Source organism: Peromyscus leucopus, chromosome 14 (assembly GCF_004664715.2).
Source record: "Peromyscus leucopus breed LL Stock chromosome 14, UCI_PerLeu_2.1, whole genome shotgun sequence".
Classification (NCBI taxonomy): Eukaryota; Metazoa; Chordata; class Mammalia; order Rodentia; family Cricetidae; genus Peromyscus; species Peromyscus leucopus.
Genome location: NC_051075.1, coordinates 7324868 through 7344780, shown reverse-complemented (window position 1 = coordinate 7344780; position 19913 = coordinate 7324868). Strand labels below are relative to the sequence as shown.

At 36.8% G+C, this 19913-nt stretch overlaps 1 protein-coding gene across 5 annotated transcripts in view; it reads right to left on the bottom strand.

Moving 5' to 3' along the window:
- Positions 1-19913, bottom strand: part of Dgkb (diacylglycerol kinase beta) — a 717548-nt gene that overhangs the window by 538032 nt on the left and 159603 nt on the right. For 3 of the 5 annotated variants that reach the window (XM_037210503.1, XM_037210502.1, XM_028872289.2), the window contains exons 3-4: positions 7889-7965; positions 4871-4891 (exon numbers count right to left, since the gene is read on the bottom strand). In XM_037210503.1, the coding sequence (XP_037066398.1) occupies positions 4871-4891; positions 7889-7965 (98 nt within the window). The remainder of the gene's footprint in view (positions 1-4870; positions 4892-7888; positions 7966-19913) is intronic. The other 2 variants (XM_037210504.1, XM_028872291.1) reach the window with 1 other exon arrangement.

The window sequence follows — 19913 nt, the reverse complement described above, 5'->3', positions numbered from 1 at the left end:
TTACCAACTTCAAGGAGAAGAATATATTTTCATGGCCTTATTTTCAGTGTTCACACACACTACAAGATGTTTTGCAACTTTTTATATTTATTTTATTTATTCATATTTTTTTAAAAATGTGTCTCAGGTATTCCAGGCTATTTAGAAACTTACTATGTAGTTGAGATCCTTGAACTCCTAATCCTCCTGATTCCATCTTCCATATGCTAGGATTTCTAATCTCTCTCATCTGCCTTGCAGCTGGTCTTCATGATAAAAGCATTAATTATATGTAAATAAGCCTGCTGTTTCAAAAGTAAGAGATATAAATTAAAAAGTATAAAAATAAAAGTGAAGCAGTGTTCAATTGCACACTTTGGAAACACCTGTGACTGTTGTGTTACTTTGACTGCTCAGTGTGTCCTACTGTGCTGGGTGTGGAAGTGCAAGACACTTTAACTTTCTGGAAGCTTTCTGCATAGGGGCACATCCTGGCTCTGCACTTGCACACACAGCTTCAGTAAATGATATCTCCTCTTCCGTGCAAGACAGTTGAGCATGCTACCTTTGAAATTATGTTCACAAGTGAAAATTTACATCACTCTTTTAAAAAAACTATTTATACTTTTTTGTAGCTATTAAAAATACCTAAAATTCTTTAAAAAATTTTAGATACTCCATTCCCTCCCACCAGAATACCTCAACGAACTTTCCTCTAGTGTCTTTCAGTGGTTTTCTGAAAGTGCTGTCTCCAGTGATAGAAATATATAAATAATAATCAGACAAAATTCCAAAATAATCAATGTTTCAAGGCAGCATTAATAAAACTATTTTTGAAAATGAGCCAATAGATCATTTAAATATTTCAAAGGCACTATTTACCCTAAGAAGGCTTGTAACTCCTATCTAATGAATGTCATCAAAGGAATGAAGAGACAAAGCCTTAGCTGTTAGACTATCTAAAATCTACACATAAACTTGGCTGTTAGTGTTAACCTAAGGAAAGTAACAAAGTTATTCCAAATCCATTAAAGCTTGCCTTTATATCTCATTGTTGAGAAAGTAACTGGCCCAGTTGCTACAATTTTGTTTTATGAATTATACATATTAATTTACAGTTTATTTCTCTGTGGTTTACTAGCATTTATCATGACTTTTATAGCTATTAAATTGCCACATCATTAATTCAGCCTCTCTATGAGGAACGTTATAGCAGATGGTCCACTCTAAAATTTTCGATGTTTCCATAGGTCTTAAGATAGTGAATCATAGTAAACATGCAGAGTCTTGATCCTGTAATTAATAATTAGACATCTCCAAGAAGTTGTTCCTATTAATTTAATTACATTATGTTATAGTCAGTCTCATAAGTACCTATATAAATACCATATCAAGACTTGGCACCAGAATTCTTTCTTTACTAGAGCGATTCCCCTAGTATCTGGCATCAAGAACTGAGCCCATGTACCAAGAGGAAATTCCAAGATTCCAAGGATAATCATCCTTATCAGGTAGAGCATACAGAGTTGCGGTGCACAGGGCACTGTGCAGTCTGCTGGTGTGTGTTCAAAACTCCAACCGGCTTCAGATTGGTAAGACAAGAATGTCACTGCAGCTGTATTGATGCTAACAGGGAAGAGAGGCAGAAGTGCCCTGTCAGTCTCCTTGTGTTCCTGGCGTTCACACTGACCTGGCACCTGACAGTTGTGTGGAACAGCAAATTGCAAGGGATCGGTGCTGCTGTCCCTGGACAGCACGAGGGAATGCCCTGGCGAAGAAGCATATAGCATGGTTGCTAACAAGAAAACAGACAGTCTTAGTGCTATAAAGGACAATGATATTATGTTTGACTTAAGCGGAAATGAGGAAATGAGCCTTTGAGGAATTTGAGAATTCATTATTGGTTAGGAGTAGAGATGTTAGACATCCTCACACACAGCTTCGGTACATGATCGAGGAGTTCTGAGTAAAATGATGCTGTTCCCAAAGTGTGGTCCTAGTCACTGTCACTCAGCACTAATGTGACACCTGCTTTGAAACAGACAAAGAGTTATATATTCCTCAATTATTTTGAAATTTAAAATTTACCAACATAAAACATTTAAAAATATCTACATTTCATAGATAAACATACTAAAGCCAGAAAGCTTGTCTTTGAAGGTGGCAGATGTGAGGAATTTGAACAAATACTGTCCCTCAAAAAAATCACATTTTCCTGTTGTACATTTCTCACATTTAATAGAAAATGTTGAACTGACTTTGGGGGATAATTATCTTATTTTAATATTATTTTGCAAGAGTGTTAATTTTAGTGTTAATTGTATTAACATCAATATCCTTACTGAAGTCATTTAAAATATACTTTAGTTGTCAACATTATGCTCTGTATGTTTTGAGTTTCCAGGTTTCTTAGAATAAGATCAGAATATCTCACTTGTCTGAATATGAAAGGTCTAGATTTTAGTAGAAAGTATAAAACAGAGTACCACAGTTGAGGCAAGGTATAGGAGCTGTAAAAGCATACCCAAGCCTTAAGTCAAGTATCACTACTAACAGGAAATGTGTGTGGAGAACTCCCCATCCCAGTCAGGAACGGAGCAGACACAGAACAACACATTCACACTCTTAGCACCTGCTCTCTCTGTGCTTCTTCTCAGCTTGGCCTCCTCATTCTGCTCTCCAGTTGATCAGATGCCTGCTGAGGTATGTTAGCACATGGAACACAGGCTGGGCCCAATAACACAACACAGAAACATTCTGCGGACTAAAAGGAAGCAGGAGCTGACTCTGACACTAACTTTTGAACAACCCAAGTGGCGGGGCAGGTGGTATGGAAAGATGTGTTTGTTGAGTAAAGATGCTGAGCAATCTTAGTTGGTGATGAACAGGCTGGCAGACTCTGTGCAACCGCCTCCAAAGAATCGTTAAATACTGCGATATAAATACCTGAATTTGAGGAGCTAATATGTTTCCACAAAATTGAGAGACAAAGTGATGAATGGCTGTTCTCTACAATGGAGGATGGTAACTGTTATTATGGTCAGTGACTACAATCTCAGTGAAACCTCATCTTAGGAGAATATACTTGAATGTACATACACCACACATATCTTTCTTTTTATTCTTCTGAGTCAGGACTACCTACTTTATTATCCTTAACTTAAAAGATAACATTAGATACTTATGGAGACTGCTAATCATATATAATGACAATACTAGGTATATGACATGTCTTGTGTGTTGATGGAATGAATCCTCATTGAACTGAAGGACATTGAATAAGAATGTCCCTTATTGGCTCATATATTGGAATACTTGGTCCCCAGTTGATGGAACCACCTAGGACAGATTAAGAGATGTGGCTTTGTTGGGGAAAGTGTGACACTGAAAGTGAGACTGGAGGTTTTAGAAGCTGCTGTTGCCAGTGTCTCTGCCTCTTCTGCCTTGTGGCTGTGAACTTTCAAACATAAGCTCTCAGCTAGTGCTCCAGCAGTGTGCCTAATGCTGTGCTTCACACCATGATCATCACAGAACCAAATCCCTGTGCTTCACACCATGATCATCACAGAACCAAATCCCTGTGCTTCACACCATGATCATCACAGAACCAAATCCCTGTGCTTCACACCATGATCATCACAGAACCAAATCCCTGTGCTTCACACCATGATCATCACAGAACCAAATCCCTGTGCTTCACACCATGATCATCACAGAAACAAATCACTGTGCTTCACACCATGATCATCACAGAATCAAATCACTGTGCTTCACACCATGATCATCACAGAAACAAATCACTGTGCTTCACACCATGATCATCACAGAACCAAATATCTGACACCCTAAGCCCCAAACGTGCTTTTTATCCTGTTAAGTTACCTTGGTCACAATGTTTTGTCACAGCAATAGAAATATAAGAATATCTATGCATATATATACATACATATATATGTATATGTGTACATATGTATGGCAATGAGTATGTTTTCATAATGGAAGACCAGAGGTGGGTGCCATCTGTCTTCCTTTATTGTTCTCCATCCTTTGAGACAGTTTCTCACTGAAGCTAGAACTCACTGATTATTTAGACTGTTTGGCCAACAAGCTTCCAGGATCTTTCTCTCTCTGCCTTGCAGAATTGGAATTGCTGTACAGCACTTCCATGCTAGCCTTCTCATTTGGGTGCTAGGTACCTGCAATCAGGACCTTAAACCTACACGAGAAGCATTGGGAGTATTGGGCCTTTTTCCTGGGTCCAGAAATATTACTGAATCGACAAAAACGTAGTATTTCTTCTGTGTTGGAAATATCCATTTAGTACAGCCAATAAAGAGCAGAGATTCTGTGCCCTCATTGAACTACTAACAGAGCTTTGTTAGTGTGGAATTCATTGGCACACAATGTGGATGCAGTGGACGGCTTACCTTTCTCCCAAGAGGGGAATATCAGGAGCCTGTTAAATCTGTTTCCTCCACAACGTTAACATAGGGTTATAGACAAAAATGAAACAAAAAGTCCTCACTATTATATTTTACATTCAGTTTTCAAATCACACACTGTAAACTAATAAACTAACCATTCCCTTAAATAAATTAACTTACCTGAAACTGATATGTTTGGTTACCCACTAGAGTTTGAAAATTAAACTCCAGAGTCTCTAAGACCAAATCCATACTTTGAACACTTTTTCATCCCATCAAGGTATCAGGTCTCTACTGGAGATATTTATTGGGAAATTTTCTATTGTTCAGTTACAAATTTAGGTATTGTAGGTGATCTAGTATGCTATGAGGGCCTAGTTAGTATATAAGTATAGCTTAGTGGTATGGGTAAGGAATTCATAGTCTAAATAAGAAGGCAGATTTCAATAGAAAATAAAATGTCTTACTTGGTTAAGAATGTCTTGTTTCTGTGCATGCAAGGAAAGAAAGAATACATGTGTTAATGTAAGAGAATTTGTACCCATTATCTCATTTTGCTGATATTTTCACTAAAAGTTCAAGATTATGTATTGATTATAAAATGTACCCTGGGTAAATGGGTCTCAAAATGCTGTTGTAAAACAACAGCATCAACATATGCTGGGAAAATGTCAGAAAAGCAAGTTCTGAGCCCAACCCCAGAAACACTCAAGAAGCTTTTAGAACAGGGAGGAGGCAGGCAACAATCCATGCTTTAAGTAGGCCTATGTAAGTCTGATGTAAACAAAAAATTGAGAACAATTGACTAGACCAGTCTACTACAGACATAGTTCCTATTGATGTGAATCAAATATAATGAATAAAACACAGTGTGATTAAAACTTTCCAGAGAGGGTAACAAAGGATGTGTATCTATAAATTTTATTAGAGCTGTTTTATTCCTCTCTTGTAATGTTCCTTTTTATTAGTAAAACATATCAAATTGTCCTCAATGCCTTAAAAGGTTAAAATATTTTGTAATCAAATTTGACATCCAAGACAAAAACAAACAAAAAACCAAACATGCAAAAACAAGCTGTATTTTCTCATATACCAAAGTTCACTGTTTTTTATGAGAAGCATCACTGTGTCTTGCTGAAAAGATATTCATTTTAAAATATTACTTTTAATTAATTTAAGAACATCAGAATTTTTAAGATTTAAATTTTAGATAACATTTAAACCTTTTATTTAAATTTCCCTTGCATAATTTATGTAGAAAAGATTATCAAATTGTTTTTAAATACAAAAATTAACTATACTTGATTCTGTCCATTATCTTTTATCTAGTATTTCTTTACTATTGAGAGTAAGAATTGTTTCACATTATTGATTTAATTTTTAATAAACCACATGAAATCTCTAGGAAAAAAATCTCAAGTGGTTTCATTGTCAATGATAGGAATTCCTAATTATTTTCTAGTGGCTTTTATAAAACACAAAATTGCTCTTTTTTTTTCTTTTAAAGGGAAAAGTTCTCATTAATATTTAGTTTAAAGAGTAGCTTTATTCTTCTTACTCTTAATTTAGAATTACTAGAAGGCTATATGAAATGCAGCTTTCTGTGTACCAACTATTATTCTCTAAATGCACTCAATAAATTTGCATATTTATGGATGAGTTGTATTTAGTAACACATCTGGTAATTACTGCACTAAATCCTATGATGGCTGTTAATTATCATGAAATAAATAATAGTAATAAAGAGAGTCTAGTTCTTTATCCAAGGATTCCTTAAGAGTAAAGGACTACAATGCAAACAATATCTCTGCATACAAATTCTAAGTCAAAGATGATCAGATGCTATGTTGAGAGGACAAATATTTCAAGTGTACATATAAGGATGTGTGTTTTCAGGCATCACTGCAGCATTGAGTCTTAATGGCATTTGTAGTGTGACAGGAGTTCAGCAATGTTGTCTTCTATTTCCCCAATCTATTTTCCTGGACTTTGAGACTTTCTGTTTTACATACCATTCCATTAATTTTATCTCTTTTATTCTGCAACATTAAAAAGAATCAAAATAGCAGGTAAACACAGGCCATGAATGTGTTTTTTCTTAGAACTGGATAGAGGAAATGGCACCAAAACCACTGATACATTCTCCATCGTTAGAAATCACCAAAATCACATTTGTTAAAAGAAGAAAGCATGAGCTACTTTTGAAATGTGTAATTATGTGTCATAATGTTGAGAGAATAAGAAAACACGAAACAGAGGCAGATGTGGTAGTGTGTGTATGCACTCTTCACACCTGGATAACTGGGGCAAGAGAGGAAGCCTTACCCTTTTGAAGGAGGGGATGGAGGGGAAGGAAGACTCGGGGCGGGGGGGGAGGTGGAAGGTGGGATGAGAGGGGGATCTGTGGTTGGTGTATAAATGGATAAAAAGAATTTCTTTTAAAAAAATAAAAGAGTTTGCAAGCTTGAGACCAGCCTGGGTTCCATGGTGAGGTCTGATCTATAAGGAGAAACAATGAGAAAGTGTTGAGAATTCTAAAACCTTGTGAAAACTCCAAGGTTGTAATTTAGATGTTGGACTTCAAATTCCACAGAAGGAAGATTTTGAAAGATAAGTAGGAAGTATGTTCTTATAAATATGTAAAACCACAAAGTCATATTTCAGTATGCAAACAAATCTATCTTGATGACATATTTAAACATAATTGGTTTTTGCAAAGATCTGTTTTTATTCTTATATATCCAAATTTCAGTTGGTGAGACTACAAATGAACTCAGAGTAATTTTGATCAGACATTCAAAACATAACATCTTTCAGCTGATATAAAATGGAGAATTACTTAATAAATAATTTGGAAATGAACTCTGTAAAATATGGCATTTAAAATGAATTGATAATCAGGCAAAATTTTTATATACAAAAAATATACAAGATAAAATGAAAATTTGATTGTCCTTTGGCTGGCTCTTTAAGACACATGGTTATAACCATCTCAAAATTCTTTAATAATAATTTTCAGAAAGCAATTACTCCCTGCCCCTTACATGCCCATTTTGGGTTAAAAGCTGCAGATCATAGGGTAGGAATTAAAGTGTGTCCTTCTTTCTTCTACCTAATCCTGTTTCCTAACTCTAGAAAAAAAGCCCTCAAACAATGTATTTTAATGATAAGCATTTTTTCAAGCACAAACACTCTAGAAGTATTTTCATCAATAAATGTTGTTATTAAAATATACTATATTTAATGGCCTGCCAGAATATCAATTTGTTATGAACTTTATTGTATGGAATGTGCTAAATGGTTTATGGTATGTGAGATATATACATGTAAGTGTATATATGTATATATATAAATATATATACAGAAGTATATGTATGTGGGCATTTATGTAAACACGCATATACATATTTTCCTAGAATTTTCCATAAAGAAAATTCACCCAGCAAGCACATCATTAAACTGATAAAGAAAAAAAGAAGCTTTACCCCTTCAGGATTATACTTTGCAAGCACGCCATTACCATGGAATTCTTCAAGAACGTCTTTTAATTTCTTCGTAGAATCTACAACAACAAACAGGGAAAAAACACAAAAAAATTTACATAATTCTAATGTGTTTATGTAACTCATTTCAAAAACAAAGATAAATGATATAAATAATCACCAAGGGAAACCCAGTTTTAAAATTAACACATGAGATGTCTTTGAGGGAGTGGGGAAGCTGAGGAAGTAAGCCAGGTCCTTGCACAAACTAGATAAGCATTCTATGGCTGTAGTACCATCTCCAGAGTCAACATCTATTCAGGCATAAAAGATAATGACCCCGCCATGAAAGGAACTAAAACTATGTATTTTGGTCAAGTAGATCCTTTGAGATTCAGGTCAACATCTATCTATTATATGTGAATAAGAGGCAAATAAATGAAGAAACTTTTGTTTCTTTCCTGTATTTTGATCATGTAATATCTAGTTGAGTATAATAAACCTAATTTAAAAAGGAAAAAAGAGAATCATCATCCCTCTTCAAACTGCAGCCTACAGCTCTCATATCACTATTGTAAATTATGTCATTTTTCAACAACTGTAAAAGAACATTCTATGCCCATATCATATTTTCATTAGCACATGTACATTTGAATTTTTTCTGGGTTTAGATTATTCTAAATAATGCTGCTTTGAATATGCAAATGGATCAGGTTTTGTGTGAACAAAACTAATAACACTATAGGAGCCTTTCACATTGAGAAATGATAAGTAATATTGTATTAAATAATTTCAGAAGCTGATAAATGTTACTACTAAAGTTTTTGCTATAAATTCTCTCATAAAATTATGATTTCTGATCAAGTCATTAGAAATTTATTATTCACTTAAGTTGGAGAAACAGAAGACAAAGACAAACTATATAAGTGTTCCTTGTTTATACAACAGAGTAAGAAATGTTGAGTTTGAAATGTGGGAAACGAAATTCTTCAGCTTCTTTGTTATGGATGAGAACATGAGTAAATGTTTTCCAGCATTTAATTATAATCCCCCTGATATTTCCTGAGACTTAGTAATCATGAACTGTGAACAGTAAGGTATTTTTACTTAAAAAAAAAACAAAAACAAAAAACAAAAACTGACCCTTCAATGAAGCTTTGACCAATCCTGTCGCATATTTTGCATGTATTTGGTGGACTCTGCTTTCGCCTGAATTGTATGGTGTCTTTCCCTCATATTGTAATTTATGTGGGTTTGGGTGTCTGGGGACAGTAATCTGAGTTTACAGTGCACCGCTGTCACAGTTTCCATATTTTTCATCATAATCTCTCACGTCAGAACATTTTCACCAACTTGAGCAGGAAGTGTGGAATCTTTAATTCCTCTTTCCCTTTTTTTTCTTCTTCAGCCCCATCACAATGAATATACTTCCTCTGCCTATGGATTTGCCTATTCTGAGCACTTTTGGGGAAGGGGAATGAAATCTCATCATGCACTGCTCTTGTGTCTGATTTCATTCCATTATCGTAGTGTCTTCAAGTTCTAACCATGTGAAGCATATTTCTTTCCTTTCTATACTTGACTAACACTCCATTATATAAGAAAGTTTATCAACAAATGTACATTTGACTTGTATTTCATTTGGGTTAATATGAAAAATGCTGCAACACAAAAACATGTAAGTTTTTAGAGAAAGCATGTTTCTATTCTCCTGGGCAAGAGAAGTGCTCAGTCATCCCATGTCTGATCATTTGGGGAACTGATACGAGGCTTTTCACAACAGCGTACCATTTTATAGTCTCACAGTCATGAGTAAAGGGTATAATTTCTTAACCCTTTCTGTTCAGATCCAACACTTGTTATTTTCTGATCTATCATAGTCATCTGTGGTTGGGCAATGTTTTTCTTACGTATCTAATTAGTCAGTTGCTAAGGAATGATGAGCATATTTTCATGTGATTATTGATGTGTGTACATGTGTGTGTGTGTTTGCATGTGTGGAGCTAACTGTGTGTGGAGAGGTGCACAAATGGGCAGCTGCGCATGCCATTCATGCCTCAGGAGACATCGCCTTGTTGTGGGAGACGAGTTCCCACATTTGACCTGAAGCTTGTACATTGACTAGTCGGTCTGCGTGCCCCAGAGATGCCCCTGTCGTTGCCTCCCCCGTGTAAACTGGACTTCCCTTTGGGCCACCTATGGATGACTCAGGATCCTGGGGCTTAGCTACGTCCGGCGTGACATATCTGAGGGAAAAAAAATCTATGTACACTATGTTCTTATGTCTGCTAACTTTATTCCTCTAAGACAAAATGACATCAATACAGCTGTAGTTCACCAGGCATTCAAGGCAGGAATAACTCTAGACATACCAAGCTCTTTATCCGTCTACTTTATTTCTCTGGGATGAAATCCTGTCTCCATAACTTCAGTTCCGTCCAGTTCCCTAGCTCATAGTCCAGCTAACGACTAAACTCCTATGCTTTCAGCCTCATCTTCGTCCTCTGTGTCCTCTTTCTCCATCTCTGCTGCTCTCTACTCCTGGCACTGAGAAAACTCTACTCGAGATCTGCTTACCCTCTGTTGTCTTCTCTTCTCTCTCACGGCGCTGTTCTGTCCCTGTCTAGAGAAAATGCCTGCTGTTTTTCCCCTGTGCAAACCGTTCCCTGACTCCGCAGGACCGTTGTTTTATCTCTAACCTTGATATGTAAAAACCTCGTTTGTTCTCAGTCAATTGCTCAGGAGAACCACTAGGCCTCCTCCAGGGGAGGGAATGGGCTGAGCTTCATTAGCAAAAGAAACAAAGCTATGTGTCTCCCACCAGTTTGTCTCCTAAGCTCAGCAGGGGAGTTAGTAACTTGACTGAGTTCAGTAGGTCTGGGGAGCTGAACTGTTTACCAATTGGTCTGGGCACACAAGGCTTTCATAGCAGAAGACAGCTGGAATATTAAAGGCTGGATAACACCAAATATTCATAATAAATGGCTTTGCCTTTGTCAGACCCTTGGCCAGTCATAGTTCAGCTTTAATACACAACTGAATCTCTGTGATATATTCTTGTGGCCCGCAAGAGCTGCCAGCTCACAAAAAAAAAAAAAAAAAAAAAAAAAAAAATGACACAGAGACTTATTAGTAATTGTTAAAGCTTGACCTTAGCTTAGGCTTGTCCTACTAGCTCTTATAACTTAAATGAACCCATATTTTTATTAATCTGCATTCTACCATGTGGTTTTTACCTTTCTCCCCATTTTCTGTGTCCTACATGTTTTGCATCTCAGTGGCATCTTTCATGCCTTTATTGATCTCCCTCTTTCTCTTTCTCTGCCTGGAAGTCCCACCTATACCGACTGCCTAGCTATTGGCCTTTCAATTCTTTATTAAATAAATCACCACAATATGTCTTTACAGTGTACAAATATCCCCAAACACCCCAGATATTATAACTCCCCACTACCCTCCAATGTACCTGTTTTGTTTACCTAAGTTTAACACAAAGGCTTGGAATTGGACAATTCTCATACTAGCAATTGCTTTAACACCTGAGCCATCTCCGGAGTCTTTGACCACTTACATATTTATAAGAGGAACATCTATTCAACTCTTTTGACCCTTGTCACAGGGTTGCTTGCATATTTGTTGTTAAAATCCTCTGGGGGTGTGTTTATTTGCTTGACATCTGTCCATCTTCCTAAGCTTTTCCTTTTGATAAGTATTTTACTAACGTTTTCTGGCTGTGATCAGAGTTGATTTGCTGTCATCTCAGGCACTGGATCTTAGGAAATGTTAGGAAAGAAATATGCATAGCATCTAGGCACAATTTTCAGTTTTATTATCAACTTAAAGTTATAAAATTAAACAAACACAAGGAATTAGCTGAGAGCAAAGGAGTCATCCAGACAGGTGTGGGCCCCACCTAGTATCTGTGAACTTCACCGTTAAAAGCCAGCAAAGCTAAGATTGCTTTCTGTAGACTTGGTCCTAACATTACAAGAATGACATTGATTGCTTTCACATGCATCTTGTCAAGACTTATGCAAGTACAGAGATCAGATTTTACGTTTTTTACAAACCTCCTTATTGCAAATGTATCCTTTGAAAATGATAAGGGGCTATTCTCAGTGGGCAAATCTTTTTCTTTCTTGTTCATAAAGGCAGGTGCAGAACAGCTGTGCACAGTCACCAAGACATGCTCCTGTAATGAAGCGCTCATTCTGGAACATCATTCTTTGGCAGATTGTAGTTTCTTTAATAATGGATTGCATAACACACTAAGCAATAATTTACAAAAGTTCAAATTATACATGTCAGATTGTAATAAGTTGCCACCCAGTTACATTATGCCATTGTTAATAGGGAGGGAGGGAGCTAAATTAAAAGCTAAACTCTCAATGTGTGTTATTTTTTTTTTTCTAAAAATGCCACAAGTATGATGTTGGTCCTTGGTGATTTAAGAAAGGAATTTGTATCCAGAAGATTTGACACCTATTCAAGCCATATCGTTGCTGATTTTCAACTTCCATTATAAATGTCTTGGAATTAAGATCACCTGTGACCTGATCTTGACCTCACAATCTAGTTTGGATTTTCTTGAACATTATTTCATTCTTGTTTTGCCCTTGGACCCAGTTTTTCCAAGATTGAGACTTTACTTGTCCAGAGAGTCTTCTACAAATTGACTTAATATAAGATACCACAAAGCCTCTGAACTGCATAAGCTTTCAACAAAAACACTTAGTGAACTATCTACATATATGCTTGTGTTCTCTATTGCAGTAGGTTGTACAGTGTGTACTGTTGTGTTTTATAAAATACTGTGCTGTGGTTGCTATTTAATTTAGCTACTTTCCTGAATCTCTTTCTATGAGCTCTCACCAGGAACATTCCTTTCTTTCTGATTATGCCAGCTCTAGCTTATGTTGTATATAACAACAACAAAGACACAAAACATTGGATCAACAGAGACAGAATGGAATCCATGACCTATCTGCACTGCCCTAAGGACAAGGCAGATGGTAAGGAAGTGACATCCACATGACAAGATACTAAGACATATTGTCACTCAAATTGCAGATAATACCAGAGCCCCATGTCAAACATCAGTGATGGATTCTGGGCTCAGCAATGCTAAGAAATCTAGGGCAACAGTCATCCCAAGCAGCAGCTACAACCTAGGAGATTAATTCCCAGTTAATACATATGTATAAGGGATAACATTCTGGTACTACTCAAGCAGCCGTTTAATTTTGGGGATATGGATCAGAATGAATACCCAACATAAAATAATTGAGTCCCTTAATAATCAAAGGAGAGCCACACCTTGCAATTCTAACACATGAGAATAATGCATTGATCACTGTGCTTGGCTAGAGGGGCAGGGAACACCCTACACAACATTGCGCACCAATATTATCCTTATCTGAGTATATTCATTTTCTGCAAATACAGGTTAACATCAATAAATAAAAGAGAAAGGATGTGCTTATCTAGGGATGTCTTTTATATCATTGTTAGATCACTTTGGAAATGAGGTGATCTTCATTTTGAAAGTTGGAGTCACACAGACATCTTTGTTATGTGGTAGGTCAGAAGATTTGTCTGTGGGAGTGGGAGCTGGCAGAGCAGGCTTTCTCCATGGTATATAGTCTCAGAACCTGCTTTAGTACAAGCATAGTTCCTTGTGCCCTATAGTGCCCACTCTGTGAAGCCTCATGATGGCTATTTCATGAGAATTAAACAAATTATATTTTGGCAATAAATATTGTTATTACTTATTTCTAAGTATTCTAAATTTTGCATAACCTTTGAGGACATTAAATTATTTTTGCTTGTCTCTGACATGAGTACAAATGAATAGATACATTTAACAGTGTTTAAAAAATACCTTATTGCTGTGTGATATTTTGTTTGTGTTCTAATAAATAAAGCTTGCCTGGAGATCAGAGGGTAGAGCTAGATACTAGTTAACCATAGAGGTGAGGTGGTGGTGGCTCACATTTTTAATCCCAGCCCTTGGGAGGCCCACTTTCTGTCTGAGGATCCATCGAGGTAAGAAGTCTCTTGTGGCTGATGCTCTGCTTCTCTGATCTTTCAGGTTACCACCCTGATATTTATCTCCTGGTTTTTATTGATAAGACTAATTAGGATATCAGAAAAAGGATCTTATGGGTCTTAAAAATTACTACATGATAAATGGAATATTTTAGTCATCTCATATCCCTTTAGGCATCTGTAACATATCAGATTAGCTGTGTGTATGTGATTTTATTGCTTCTTCTTCTTTATTGAAACAAAACAAACATACTTATCACACTGTTTTCATATGCCTGATGGAGTAATAGAGAAATGTAAATATAGAAACATTTAAATTTATATTTATTCTAGAATTCTGAGCTGGATATCTTATGGATATTTCAAACATTCTGTGGCTCAGTTTTCAAATACTTAAAATCTAAATGATATAAATCTTGTAATAGTGTATCTAGAAGAGTCTAACATGTAATATCTTCCCTGTTATATTGTTCCATCTTCAATATGACTTTGAAGACACCCTTCAAGAGTTTTATATCGCACTTAGACTTCAGTATAAGCTCATTCCCCTTGACACTGTAGATATACACACAGGTGACACAATCTTTCTTATTGTTAATTATTCTGTGCTCTTTACATTTACAACTTTGTATCTGGTCATGCATCTTCAAAACATTTTATGACTTCAAATCTCTTATACTGTCCATGATGCTCCTTTTGCCCAGGATTCATTCAATTAGATAAAGCCCAAATAAAAAGCATGCTCGAGTTTATCTCCCTCCTGTCCATAAAACCTCTTGAGGGGGTATATAGAAACCAAATACAGGAGAAGCTTCCTAATGTGTGTGTGTGTGTGTGTGTGTGTGTGTGTATATACAAATATATACATATGTGTGTATATATATATATGCAAATCACTGAAATCACCAAATAATAGGGGAGACAGAGCCCATCCTGGATATCTCTTGTCACTAAGTGAAGCTTCAAGTACTAGGAATGGGTTACATCTAATTGAGCTGTTGGCCATGGGAACTCCTAAATCACCCAGGTTGTTGCCAAGATTGTAGGTTACTTTCTACAAACTGACAGTAAGGTCCTGTTGCTGAAGACAACACCCACACAACTCTTTGAACACAGAAAAGTTGAGTTGGTGTCTACCAAGAGCCATCACCTCTAAGGACTAGTGTTCCTGGCACTGGAAGATACTCTGCACTCTATCAGAGGTAAGCACCAAACCTCCTACAAGCCCCCCCAATGTTCAATGGGGACCCCCCTACAAGACATGCTGGTACAATAGTGGGCATAAAGCTTGAGGGAATAACAAACCAATATCTGATTGTCTTTAAGGCCCTATCTGTGAGATGGAACCCATACCCAGAACTGCTCGGGGGACCAACAACCTTATGCCAGATAGGACAGGGATATAGGGGAAAATCAAATATTTTTGTTCTGCTAAATCAGTAGTTTTCAACCTACTTAATGCCAAAACACTTTCATAGAGTTCCTCATGTTGTAGTGATCCCCAAGAATGAAATTATTTTCATTGCTATTCATAACTGTTATTTTGCTATTGAGTGATGTTTCAGTTCCTAAGACCATCAAAAACATGTATTTTCCAATGGTCAAAACCCACAGGTTGAGAACCTTTGTGCTAAAAAATGGCTCCTAACAACATTCCTAACAACAGTACTCAAGCATCGGTGTCTTATTTAATCATCATCAGAGGCTTCCTCCTGAAGCAGGTAGATATAATACAGAAACCCAAAACTAAATAATGTGCAGAGAGTAATAGACCTTTGAACATTCAGTCCTAAATGTTTGAGGTCACCATCAAATCTCACCTTGGGTTTTAGAAGCTCTGCAGAAGAAGAGGTCAAAAGAGTATAAGAACCAGATTAACTGGAGGACATTAAGGAACCAAGAGCTTCTAAACACAATAGGACCTATTCACATATGAACCTATAAAGACTGTAGCACTTACACAGGCCTGCATAGGTCTGCACCAGATGGGGTCCTAGGGCTGAAGTGGACACAAGACCACTTCCCTAACCCAGAAGCTACCTCCAACTGAAAACCACTTGTAAATGAACAGTTAGTTTTCTCCAAGGTAGTCTCACCAGTGGGGACAAACACCACTCTTAAGTGTCAGCCCCATTTCCAGCAGCAGATGGCCAACCAAATGAACTCAGTGGCCTCTTTGAAATTTCTTTCTCATAATGGTGTATCAGGGAAGGGTTGATTTTGTTGTTGTTGTTTGGTTTTTGTTTGTTTGTCTTTTTAGCTTACAAGTCCTTTGCATATATATTATGTTTTTCAGATTTGTGTTTGTGTGGAATTCCTGTCTATGAGAACATGAATATTTCTGTGTCTATAACATGAGTTTCTTGGCTTTTTTCTTGGCTATTTTCTTTTGCTTATTTGTTTTATTAGATCACAATTTGTTTGTTTTGGTTTTATCTTATTTTATTAGTACTCCTTAGATGCCTGTTTGTTTTCTAAGGAGAGACAGAAAGGCTGTGGGTCTGTATGGAAGGGGATGTGGGGTTCAACTGGGAGCAGTGGGGGAAGGTAGACGGTAATTAGACTATAATGTGAGAAAAAAAGTTATTTTCTTTTGCCAAGTAGAAATAAAATGACATCCTCCTGGTCTTTGGTGTTATCTTTTCTATCAGAAAGAAATTAAATCACTAGTAAATGAAAGTGTACAGGTACTATATAGTTCAGTAAGTCTAGAAAACTTAATGGTGAACAGCTGAACAGATTATAATTTCCCACATAAATAATCATTATAATAGTTTTTCATCACAAGACATTGGAAGAACATTCAACCTGTCTTTTTGCCTTATTTCAATTTTTAAAATTTTGCTTTTTATATTTTTTCTCCTCTTTTATTAAGCGTAGACTTTTCTCATATAATATAATCTGAGTAAAATTTCCCCTCCTCTACTCCTCCCAGTTCTTCCTCACCTCCTCTCCAATCCAGATGCACTCCAGTTCTGTCTCTCATTAGAAAAGAACAGGCTTCTAACAGATAACACAAAACATAAAATAAAACATAGTAAGACAAAACAAAAACCATCATATCGAAGTTAGACAAGACAACTCAAGTGAAAAATAAAAGAGCAACAAGAGAATTCACAAGAGTCAGAGACCCACTCATTTGCACATTCAGGAATCCCATGAAAGTGCTAACTGTAAGCTATAGCATATATGCAGAGGACCTGGTAAAGACTCTCACAGTCTTGGGGCTTCGGTCTCTGCGAGTTCATAAGAACTTTACTCGGTTGCTTTAGAAGGCTTTGCTCTCCTGGTGTCTTACATCCCCTCTCTCTCCCTGACTTATTCAGTCTTATCTTCCACTGGGTTCCCTGAGCCCTGTAGGGAGAGAGTTAATGGAGACATCTCATTTAGAGTTGTGTGTTCCAAGGTCTCTCTGCGTAATGTCTGACTGGGTCTCTGTATTTGTTCCAGTCTGCTGCAGCAGGAAGCCTCTCTGATGATGGCTGATTAAAGCATTGCAGATTACCATGGGGAGCCATTTTCTTATTACTTTTTTTATACACCAGTAGTATTTAGTTTATCCTAGGTCTCTGGGCGATCTAGACTCTGGTTCTTGGTCACCCAAGCAGTGTCACATATGGTGGAATGGGCCTTAAAGTCAAATCAGATAACCCGTTGCCACTGCTTACCGTTGTCCTGGCAAATTTTGTAGGCAGAACAGACTGTAGATCAAAGATTTTGTGGCTGCAGAATACTTTTCCATGTCATAGACACTAGAACATAGGGTGAAGGTTTTATGTAGGCATCAGCTCAAACCTATCCATGTTCAGTGAATTGTGTAGGTGTTGCCTTCACCAATGGGATCCTGCTGTCAGTATGTGAAGAGCTACCAATTGTGTTGCTAACAGCCTGGGTTGTTTGGGGATAACCATGAGATATTTTCAGCCAACATTTCACTCAGATGTCACTTAATCCTGGCACTGGAAGCTTTGTCTGGTGACAGGATATGGCCAGTAGGGATTCCGTCTTTCTCATTGTTTGAACACATCATTAGGATTGCCTTCCTATATTATAGAAAGTTCCCACTGCATGAGATTTCCACATCACCCCTCAAGTGTCCTTCAGTTCTAGCTTTCCCTCCCCTCATTCCCTTCATCAATTCCATCTTCACTCGCCCCTCCCACCTGAGTCTCCCATTCATGTCTCTCCTACCCCAGTTCCAGTCAATCCATAATATATATTCAATTTTCCCCTCCCAGGAAGATCCATGTGCCCCCACAAATTCCCTCCTCTATGCCTAACCTCCTTGAGTCTATGAATTGTAACATCATTATTTAATGGCTAGTATCCAGATACAAGCAAATATATGTCATACTTATCTTTCTAGGTCTGGGTTACTTCACTCAGGATGTTTTTTTTTAGTTCCATCTATTTGCTTGCCAATTTCATGATTTCATATTTTTAAGGGCTAAGTAATATTGCATACTGTAAATGTACCATTTGCTTTGTCCATTCTTCTGTCAAGGGACATCTAGGTTGTTTCCAATTTCTGGCTACTATGAATAGAACAGTAATGAATATTCTTGAGCAAGTGTCCTTGCGGTAGGATGAAGTGCCCTTTAAGAATATGTCCAAGTAGTATAGCAGGATATTGAGGTAAATTGATTCCCATCTCTCTGAGTAACAACCATACTAATTTGCAACATGACTGTAGAAGTTTGCATTCCCTCCAGCAAAGGAGGAGTGTTCCCCTTGCTCAACATCCTCACCAGCATAACTTGTCACTTGTGTTTTTGATCTTAGCCTTTCTCACAGGTGTAAAATGGAATCTCAAAGTTAATTTGATTTGCATTTCCCTGCTGGATATGGATGTTGAACATTTCTTCAAGTGTTTCTCAGCCATTTGATATTCTGCTATTGATAATTATCTTTTTAGATCTGTACTCCATTTTTAAATTGGTTTGTTTGGTTTTTTGAAGTCAAGTTTTTTGAGTTTTTTTTTATATATTTTGGATATTAACCTTTTGTCAGATGTGTAGTTGGTAAAAATCTTTTCTGTAGAAAGCCATTTTGTCTGAATGATGGTGTCCTTCACCTTACAAATGGTTTTCACCTTACAAACGGTTTTCAGTTTCATGATGTCCCATTTATTAACTGTCAATCTGAGTGTTTGTGCTTTGGTATTCTATTCAGAAATTTGTGTCCTGTGCCAATGAGTTCAAGGATACTCTGCACTTCCTCTTCTATCAGGTTCAGTGTACCTGGTTCTATGATGAGATTTTTGATACACTTATACTTGACTTTTTTGCTGGGAAATAAGTATGGGTCTATTTGCATTCTTCTACATGCAGACATCCAGTTATAGCAGCACCATTTGTGAAAAATGCTGTCTGCTTTCCAGTATATATTTCTAGCTTCTTTATCAAAAATCAGGTGTCCACTGGTATGTGGATTTATTTGTGGGTCTTTAAATTTATTCCATTTATCAACATGTCTGTTTTTAAGCCAATATAATGTTGTTTTTATTAATTATAGCTTTGTAGTATAATTGAAATATGGAATGGTGAGACCCTAAGTTGTTATTTTACTTTTGGGGATTGATTTACCTATCCTGTTTTTTGCTTGTTTGGCTGGTTTTTTTTTTTTTTTTGTTTTGGTTTTTTTTTTTGTGTGTGTGTGTGTGTGTGTGTGTGTGTGTGTGTATTTCCATATGAAGCTGAACATTGTCCTTTTATGGTATGTGAAGATGGGGATTGCAGTGAATCTGTAGATTGTTTTTGGTAATGTGGCTTTTTTACTGAAAAAAAATCTCATTCAATAAGACAAAAAAAATAGAATGTGTGTGGTGTGTGTGCACATACATATGCATAATCAATATTTGTATGCATATACACCTGTGGGGAGGGTACACCTGCACATGTGTGTATATCCGTGTGCTGCTAGCATGTTTGTGGAGATTTGACATTGAGCCTGAGTCTCCTTTTACATTGCTTTCATCCTT